The sequence below is a fragment of the Capricornis sumatraensis genome, chromosome 11 (genome assembly GCF_032405125.1).
Source record: "Capricornis sumatraensis isolate serow.1 chromosome 11, serow.2, whole genome shotgun sequence".
In the NCBI taxonomy this organism is placed as follows: domain Eukaryota; kingdom Metazoa; phylum Chordata; class Mammalia; order Artiodactyla; family Bovidae; genus Capricornis; species Capricornis sumatraensis.
This window is the reverse complement of record NC_091079.1, coordinates 88,347,691-88,357,954: the sequence shown is the minus strand read 5'-3', so window position 1 is coordinate 88,357,954 and position 10,264 is coordinate 88,347,691. Positions and strand designations below refer to the sequence as shown.

The window sequence follows — 10,264 nt, the reverse complement described above, 5'->3', positions numbered from 1 at the left end:
GTTAGGCCAATGTGGATGATGAAATGTCATCTTTTCTCAGGCAGTGTGAGTTCCTGACAGTATGCTGTTTCTAGGCAACCTGTTACCCTGCGTAAGAAAAGCCAGCTCCTGCAATTTAATGACATGTAAAGCACCACTTGCCCACAGTAGTAGATATAATGGTCATCTGAGTTAAATTCACCCATTTCAGTCCATTTTAGTTTGCTCATTCCTAGAATGTTGACGTTCACCCTTGCCATCTCCTGTCTGACCACTTCCAATTTGCCTTGATTCATGGACCTGACATTCCAGGTTCCTATGCAATATTGCTCTTTACAGCATCGGACCTTGCTTCTATCACCAGTCCCATCCACAGCTGGGTATTGTTTTTGCTTTGGCTCCATCCCTTCATTCTTTCTGGAGTTATTTCTCCACTGATCTCCAGTAGCATATTGGGTACCGGCCGACCTAGGGAGTTCCCCTTTCAGTATCCTATCATTTTGCCTTTTCATACTGTTCATGGGGTTCTCCTGGGTGTTCATTAGAAGGACTGATGCTGAAGCTGAAACTCCAATACTTTGGCCACCTCATGCAAAGAGTTAACTCATTGGAAAAGACCTGATGCTGGGAGAGATTGGGGGCAGAGGGGAAGGGGATGACAGAGGATGAGATGGCTTGATGACATCACTGACTCATGTCCACTCACCGATGGACATGAGTTTGGGTGAACTCCGGGAGTTGGTGATGGACAGGGAGGCCTGGCGTGCTGCGATTCATGGGGTCGCGAAGAGGTGGACACGAATGAGCGACTGTACTGAACTGAACAGAAAGCACCACTTGCAAGAGGGATATTGACTTTGGAAATGGCAGCAATAATGAGCTCAATATTGAGCTCCCCAGTGGTCAGTCCCCTTGAACACAAGGGATCCTCCAGGTGGTATCATGGTGGTGGAGGAGGGGATGGGGGCATAGCTGTAGCACAGGCAGCCCAGGCGCCAGTGAGAGGCAGGGAAATTGTGTTCATCTCTGGTGCCCCATTTCAGTCTTTTTTTATACAACTTGATTCAAACTTTTTTTTGCCCTTGTTGTTTTCTTTCTCCCATTTTTAGTCATGTTTGCATTGTGTATAATTCTATCAGTTCAGCTCAGTTCAATCATTCAGTCGTGAAACCCCATTGACTGCAGCACACCAGGCCTCCCTGTCCATCACCAACTCCCAGAGTTCACTCAAACTCATGTCCATTGAGTCGGTGATGTCATCCAACCATCTCGCCCTCTGTCGTCCCCTTCTCCTCCTGCCCCCAGTCCCTCCCAGCATCAGAGTCTTTTTCATTGAGTCAACTCTTCTCATCAGGTGGCCAAAGTATTGGAGTTTCAGCTTCAACATCAGTCCTTCTAATGAACACCCAGGACTGATCTACCTTAGAATGAACTGGCTGGATCTCGTTGCAGTCCAAGGGACTGTCAAGAGTCTTCTCCAGCACCACAGTTCAAAAGCATCAGTTCTTCGGCACTCAGCTTTCTTCACAGTCCAACTCTCACATCCATACATGACCACTGGAAAAACCATAGCCTTAACTAGATGGACCTTTGTTGCCAAAGTAATGTCTCTGCTTTTTAATATGCTGTCTAGGGCATCCCTGATGGCTCAGAGGTTAAAGTGTCTGCCTGCAATGCAGGAGACCTGGGTTCGATCCCTGGGTTCGATCCCTGGGTTGGGAAGATCCCCTGGAGAAGGAAATGGTAACCCAGTCCAGTATTCTTGCCTGGAGAATCCCATGGACAGAGGAACCTGGTGGGCTACATACAGTCTATGGGGTCGCAAAGAGTTGGATATGACTGAGCGACTTCACTTGCTATGTTGTTCATAACTTGTCTTCCAAGGAGTAAATGTCTTTTAATTTCATAGCTGCAATAACCATCTACAGTGATTTTGGAGCCCAAAGAAATAAAGTCTGACACTGTTTCCACTGTTTCCTCATCTATTTGCCATGAAGTGATGGGACCAGATGCCATGATCTTCGTTTTCTGAATGTTGAGCTTTAAGCCAACTTTTTCACTCTCCTCTTTCATTTTCATCAAGCGGCTCTTTAGTTCTTCTTCACTTTCTGCCATAAGGGTGGTGTCATATGCATATCTGAGGTTATTTGCTTATTTAGTTAGCAAATATTTATTGGGTGCCTGTCGTGTGCCCAGGTTAACAGTGCAACCACTGTCCTGCCCCTTCCCACCTACCATCACGAGTGTAGTCTAGCAGCGAAGTTAGCCTGTTCAGGAATTGCAAGGAGGTGAGGTGAGTGCCCCGATGGGGATGCCCAGTGCTATGGCAGCAGGGAACAGGGCTCAGGGAAGGCCTCGGAGAAAGTCAATGTAAGCATCAGGAATTTGTTTGATAGCTATAGGACTCACTTCTAATCCCTCCAGAGTTCTGTTTTTGGAAGCCTCTATGAAGATGTGATTCAGTTGATTGTAGCAGGATAGCTTATGTAAAGAACAGATGACCTCCAGTCACCAGGCTTGTGTGACATGCCTCCTTCCTTACAGCAACGCATCAGAAGCAGGGGGATCTACGCCACCAGGAGACGTACTATCCACAAGCGGCCACAAGATGGCAGTGGATCCATCAGCAAAATACTTAACTGAATCATAATTGAACCATATTGTGTTGGCTTTAAAAAAATTTTCAGAACAATATGAACTGAATTTAAATTTATTTATATTTATATGATTTTTCCCATGAAGTTATGCGACCAGATGCCATGATCTTCGTTTTCTGAATGTTGAACTTTAAGCCAACTTTTTCACTCTCCACTTTCACTTTCATCAAGAGGCTTTTTAGTTCCTCTTCACTTTCTGCCATAAGGGTGGTGTCATCTGCATCTCTGAGGTCAGTGGAAACAGTGTCAAACTTTATTTTTTGGGGCTCCAAAATCACTGCAGATGGTGACTGCAGCCATGAAATTAAAAGACGCTTACTCCTTGGAAGAAAAGTTATGACTAACCTAGATAGCATATTCAAAAGCAGAGACATTACTTTGCCGACTAAGATATGTCTAGTCAAGGCTATGGTTTTTCCAGTAGTTATGTATGGATGTGAGAGTTGGACTGTGAAGAAAGCTGAGTGCCGAAGAACTGACGCTTCTGAACTGTGGTGTTGGAAAAGACTCTTGAGCGTCCCTTGGACTGCAAGGAGATCCAACCAGTCCTTTCTGAAGGAGATCAGCCCTGGGATTTCTTTGGAAGGAATGATGCTAAAGCTGAAACTCCAGTACTTTGGCCACCTCCTGCGAAGAGTTGACTCATTGGAAAAGACTCTGATGCTGGGAGGGATTGGGGGCAGGAGGAGAAGGGGACGACAGAGGATGAGATGGCTGGATGGCATTACTGACTTGATGGACCTGAGTCTGAGTGAACTCCTGGAGATGGTGATGGACAGGGAGGCCTGGTGTGCTGCGATTCATGGGATCACAAAGAGTCGGACACGACTGCGACTGAACTGAACTGATGATTTTTCAGAGATCTTTTATGAAAAAATCTTTAGGGTACACTGCCTGTGTGCTCAGTCATGTCTGACTCTTTGGGACCCCATGGACTGTAGCCTACCAGGCTCCTCTGTCCATGGGATTCTCCAGGCAAGAATACTGGAGTGGGTTGCCATTTCCTCCTCTAGGGGACCTTCCCAACCCAGGAATCGAACCCAGATCTCCTGTGTCCATGGGACTGTCCTGGCAAATATACTGGAGCAGGTTGCCATTTCCTCCTCCAGGGCATCTTCCCCACCTAGGGATCGAACCCACTTCTCTTGTGTCTCCTAGATTGGCAGGCCAATTGTTTACCACTAGTGCTGCCTGGATACATAATAGTAATAATATCTATGCATTTTTCCCACCATTATAACTCTATTTTCCTAGTAGGGAGAACTGATTTCAGAAGGGAAAAGTTAATAACTTACTGGAAAACCAAGAATGCTGGGAGGATAGAAGAGAAAATATTTTAAGCTCTCGTGAAGCTTCATATCATGAAGCTTTCGGGGGGAGACTATGACCAGCTACTGCTGTTTACCATCAGCATAAAACAGAAACTCCTACTTGAGTCACTGTTGAGCACCTACAGAGTGCGACCCTTGCAAGATACTCTGTAACAGGTAACCATCATTGTAACAATGTTTGCTAGGATTCCACTTACTCTCCTGATATTGCCACATCTGGTACCATCTCTTTTGTTAATTTTTTTCTTGACATAAAGTTAAGCACTCCAGTGCCTTTCAGGCCCTGTGACAGCCTTCAGGCCCTTTGATTAACAATTACTACAAGCTTCCCGTCCCATCTTCCTTTCCCTTCCTGCATTCCTTCTCGAAGGGGAGATGTAGCATCCAGCATCCGGGCAAAGTGAGGGGCTGCTGCATGCATGTCGACTTGCCTACTGTTAGAGTTTGCTGGGAAGAGGGTGAGCCTTGTTAGGTTGCAGGACTTCACTTTAAAACTGGGACAGTCTCGGCCAAACCAGGAGAAGCTGGTCTCTCTACTGGTGTCCAAAGGAAACAAGATAATCCAAGAAGGTGTTGTGGAGAGAGAATGATGGAGGAAGTGTGGCAAAATATTAACAATCGAGGCATCTGGGCAAAAGGGGTGTGAGAGGTCTATACACTGTTCTTCCAACCAACCTGTAGGTTTATTACTATTAAAAAAAAAACACACACACACAACAGCAAGGTATCTTCCTTTTGGCCATGCTGTGGGGCTTGTAGGATCTTAGTTCTTCAACCAGGGGTTGAACTCTGGGCTCATGATACGCAGCGATGAAAGTGCTGAGCCTTAACCACTGAGCGGCCAGGTAATTCCTGCAGTTCATTTTAGTCGCTCAGTCGTGTCCAACTCTTTGCCACCCCATGAACCGCAGCACGCCAGGTGTCTTCTTTATGAAGCAGAATGCTAAGTTTGGCCTCTGGGATCAGATAAAATGGAAACTCAAGTCCCTATTTTAATACTAATTAGATGTGTGATTGCCAACATCCGTTGGATTATCGAAAAAGCAAGAGTTCCAGAAAAACATCTATTTCTGCTGTACTGACTATGTCAAAGCCTTTGACTGTGTCAAAGCCTTTCAAAGCCTTTCACAATAAACTGTGGAAAATTCTGAAAGAGATGGGAATACCAGACCACTTGACCTGCTTCGTGAGAAATCTGTACGTAGGTCAGGAAGCAAGTTAGAACTGGACATGGAACAACAGACTGGTTCCAAATAGGAAAAGGAATACGTTAAGGCTGTATATTGTCACCGTGCTTATTTAACTTATATGCAGAGTACATCATGAGAAACGCTGGGCTGGATGAAGCACAAGCTGGAATCAAGATTGCTGGGAGAAATAACAATAACCTTAGATATGCAGATGACACCACCCTTATGGCAGAATGTTAAGAACTAAAGAGCTTCTTGATGAAAATGAAAGAGGAGAGTGAAAATGTTGGCTTAAAGCTCAACATTCATAAAACTAAGATCATGGCATCTGGTTCCATCATTTCATGGCAAATAGATGGGGAAACAGTAGAAACAGTGACTGACTTTATTTTTGGGGGGCTCCAAAATCACTGCAGATGGTGACTGCAGCCATGAAATTAAAGGATGCTTGTTCCTTGGAAGAAAAGTTATGACCAACCTAGACAGCATATTAAAAAGCAAAGACATTACTTTGCCAACAAAGGTCCATCTAGTCAAGGCTATGGTTTTTCCAGGAGTCATGTATGGACGTGAGAGTTGGAGTATAAAGAAAACTGATCACCGAAGACATGATGCTTTTGAACTGTGGTGTTGCAGAAGGCTCTTGAGAGTTCCTTGGACTGCAAGGAGACCCAACCAGCCCATCCTAAAGGAAATTCGTCCTGAATATTCATTGGAAGGACTGATGAAGCTGAAGCTCCAGAACTTTGTCCACCTGATGCGAAGAACTGACTCATTTGAAAAGATCCTGATGCTGGGAGGGATTGGGGGCAGGAGAAGGGGATGACAGAGAATGAGATGGTTGGATGGCCTCATTGACTCCATGCACATGAGTTTGAGTAAACTCCAGGAGTTGGTGATGAACAGAGAGGCCATGGGGTCGCAAAGAGTCGGACACGACTGAGCGACTGAACTGAAATCTCAGAAATGGAAGTCGGAAAATTGAAATAAACAAAAACAGATTTGCCTAATCACAGTCTGAACCTGTAGCGTTCACTAACTTTTCCAAAGACTCAGGCCTGCCGATGAGGGTGTTCTGTCGGCTGACCAAGAAACCGCCTGGGAACAGGGCAAGCCAGCTGAGCGACGCAGCTCTCTCGCAAGCCGTCTCCCAGGGTAACTGGGAGAAGGCGTGGCCTGGACATCGGCCCCGCCCTCCTTCCTTCTCCAACTCGAATAACGATTGGTCTGCAGGCGCGGCGGGGGTGGGGTGGGGGCGGAACCAGGACTCCCCGCCCCGGCTGGGGGTCAGGCCGCCATTTTGGTTTGTGTGGCTTTCCGGGACGTTCCGCGTGCCTCCTCGTTTCCGGGCGGTTCTGCACGTCAGAGGCCCCCGGGGCCCGCGTCCGAGCGTCAGGTTGGAGCCGGGAAGCGCCCCTGGGGGTAGCGGCGGCGGGGGCAGGATGAGCGCGGAGGCGGCGGACCGGGAGGCGGCCACCTCCAGCCGGCCCTGCACCCCGCCGCAGACCTCCTGGTTCGAGTTTCTGCTGCAGGAGTCGCTGTTGGAGAAACACCTGCGCAAGCCCTGCCCGGGTAAGCGCTGCGCCTGCGGCCCGAGGACTGCCCTCGGGGCTCCCGGCGCCCCGCGCCTTCCTCTGCCGCGACCCAACGACCCGGGGAGGCGGGCCTCGGGGCCGAGCTGTGGCGCCGCCCGGTCTCTGACTGGGCATCAAAACTGCCCGCGCGGGGCGCCGCTCCGGGAGGCCTAAGAAAAGCGGGAAACAGAGGCCCTCCCGCGCCCGCCACCTTTTCGTGTCTGCCGTCTTGTCGCCTCTCAGGTGGCCTTGTGACCGTAACTCGGGTTGGGGCTTCAGCCCTCCCCTGGGGCTGAACCCCGGACAGTTTGGGCGGGGGGTGCGGTCTGCGGAGACATCAGCTGTTCAGAGGCTGGTCCTGACGTTGAATAACTATGTTAGGTCCCTATTTTAACTGTTTTATTCCTCAACGAACGGATTCTGCTGACTCAGTTATTCCAAAGTTGGGCTGTAAATCAAAGCGAAAACTTCTGAAAGCAGAAAATGCTGTCACAGTTGCAAGATGGTTATTGTATAATGATGTTCATGATTGATACCGCAGTTCAGGAGTGCTGTTTAGGGAGGGTGGGAAATAACAGGTATTTCTGGAAAGAGGTGATGGCTGAAAAGGTAAGTTCCTTGGATGATAAATTGCTGACAAGAGTTCGAATCCAGATGTGGCTTGTTAAGTCTAATCCACTGGCCTGAACTGGTGGAGACTCCTGTGCGAGAAGTTGGTGTACTTCACGTGGGCGGTTTTACCACTGTATTGTATTAATGTGCTTTTAATTCAGTGCTTTTGATGAACGTTTGTTGCGTGTTTCTGGGTGCCAGGCTCTGTGCTTCGTGCTTCATAGCTGCATTCTCGTTTAATTCCGTCTTCATGATAATCCTGTGAAGTAGGTGATCCTCTATTTTGCATTGACAGGAACAGGTGCAGAGAGGTAACTTGATGCAAGTCCCACTAATTAAGCGTTAAAGCAATAATTTTAAACATGGTATTTCTTTCCCCTAATTGACAGTTGTTGTTTGCTGAACTGAAATCTGTAACCATTATGTTCTGTCCTCTAAAGTGCTTTCGTCTGCAAAAATCTGTTATCTTTCCTTCTTACATCCTTCCTGATCTTTCGTTTTAATAGCCATGCACACTTCTTGCTAATTATAATCCTTAGTCATTGTAACTACACAACTGTTTGGGTCCCCTTTTTTACACCTTAACTTTCAAAAATGAAGAATAGTTTATTTGTAATGTTTCAGGTGTACAGTGAAGTGATTCAGTTATATGTAGACACCTGTTCCTTTTGAGATTGTTTTCCATTGTTTATGTGCTTATTTGCTCAGTCATGTCCGATTCTTGCGACCCCATGAACTATAGCCTACCAGGCTCCTCTGTCCATGGGATTCTCCAGGCAAGAATACTGGAGTGAGTTGTTACTATATTGAATATAGTTTCCTGTGCTATATAGTAGGTCCTTGTTGTCTGCCTTATGTATATTCGTGTGTATCTGTTAGTCCCAAGTTCCTGATTTATGCCTGCCCCCCAGCCCCTTTGGTAACCATAAATTTGTTTTCTTTCTGACTCTTATTTCTATTTTGTAAGTAAGTTCATTTGTATTTTTTTTTTGATTCCACATAAAAGTGATGTCATATGACATTTGTGTTTCACTGACTTACTTTACTTAGTATGATCTCTAGATCCATCCACGTTGCTGCAAATGGTATAATCTCATTCATTTTTATGGCCAAGTGTTATTTCACTGTGTATGTACTGCACATTCTTTATCCATTCATCTGTCAGTGGACATTAGGTTTCTTCAGTGTATTGGCTTTTGTATGTAGTGCCACTGTGAACACTGGTGTGATGTATCTTTTTAAATTAGAGTTTTCATCTTTTCTGGACATATGCCCAGGAGTGAGATTGCTGGATGATATTAATTAAAGTTATTTTCTATTATAGGTTATTATTTCCATTCCAATAATTATTAAAAATTAATTTTTTAAACTAACCTTTGTATTTTTTTCATATTTGTAGTCTTTTAGACTGTGGCCATTCTCACCATTGTGAGTTGATTGATTCCTCTGTGTAGTTTGATTTGCATTTCTCAAATAGTGATACAGAGTATCTTTTCAAGTGCCTGTTGGCCTATTTGGATTCCTTTTGTGGCCAGAAAACAATAGGGTGAATCCTTTTGCATCTTTGTAATTAGATCTTAAGTTCAAGAATTGCTTTCTTTTAAATCCTAGATCCTGCACCAGTTCAGCTTATAGTCCAGTTTTTGGAACAGGCTTCCAAACCTTCAGTTAATGAGCAAAACCAAGTTCAACCTCCACCTGATAACAAGAGAAATCGTGTTTTAAAGCTACTTGCTCTTAAAGTTGCTGCACATTTGAAATGGGACTTAGACATACTAGAGAAAAGGTATACAAGATTTAAATGAATTTAAAAAAAAGATTTAAATGAATTTATTTTGAGAACTGTTAGATATTTTGGTTTATTTCAGTATGTGTTCTTGTAATATGGGTCTTTAAAGTGAAAACTATTTTTCTGTGAATTCTTGGTAAAATATAGAAGTATTTTTCAAAAAGTATAAGAAAATATTTGACTGTTGAATGAATTTAAATCACCTTTTAAAGTATAAACTTGGTGTTACCAATAATGAGCCCGTTTGTTATTATTCTTATTTTTTTGACGTGATAAGTAGAGAAAATCCACGCCTAAACAGTTTTAAATCTTCATTTTACTTTTACATATCTGAAGAAAATAAAAATTAGTGATGAATCGTATGTAATATTATGGTACATATTATCTTTGTTGAATAATTCATTTAATTTTACTGGTCATAAATCAGTCACTGTCTCTTAAACTTTTAAACTATCTTACTAGAATCAGTGGTTATTTGTTTATAAATAAATATTTCAAGTGCATTGTTATATAATGATTTGTTTTTACCCCCTTCTCACAATTTATAGAGAAATACTTTATAGAATATTTGGAGAAATTCAGAAAATAAGAAATAATAGGGGAGGGGAAAGAAGTGTTTTTAACATTTTTGTGTAATTTTTGTTGTTTTCCTCCGTATATTTTTAAACAAAGTTGTGAACATACCTTGTATACTGTTTTGATTTTTGGTTATTTCATATAGCAGGATATCATGAGCATTTCCCCAGTTTGGTTTTTGGAGATTATCCATTGTATAGATAATTTATTAATTGTTCCTCTATTGACAGTTTTTTAGTTTTTCTCTAGTTTTTCACTTTTATAAATCATAGAGCTTTAAAATGTCTTTGTCCATAAGCTTTATATGAATTTCGAGTTGCGCCTTTAGTATAGATTGTTAAATTGCCAGGTCAAGTGGTGTAAACATTGTTAAAGCTCATTATGCATATACTGGATTGATTTCCAGAGAGTTATCGTTTATACTTGCACTAGTAGTATTTGAACACTTTTTTCACCATATATTTTCCAGCATTAAATATTAGGATTAAAAAAAAGGTTTGTTCTTTAAGGAGGAGCTTATCTGTTAATAGACTCAAGGCTTATCACCAGATAGCAA

The 10,264-nt window shown here is 43.7% G+C and overlaps 1 protein-coding gene across 1 annotated transcript in view; it reads left to right on the top strand.

Moving 5' to 3' along the window:
* Positions 1-6,599: 6,599 nt before the first annotated feature.
* The window catches only part of INTS8 (integrator complex subunit 8), a 45,855-nt gene continuing 42,190 nt past the window's right edge, over positions 6,600-10,264 (top strand). The window contains exons 1-2 of the mRNA XM_068983509.1: positions 6,600-6,729; positions 8,955-9,129. Of these exons, the coding sequence (XP_068839610.1) occupies positions 6,600-6,729; positions 8,955-9,129 (305 nt within the window). The remainder of the gene's footprint in view (positions 6,730-8,954; positions 9,130-10,264) is intronic.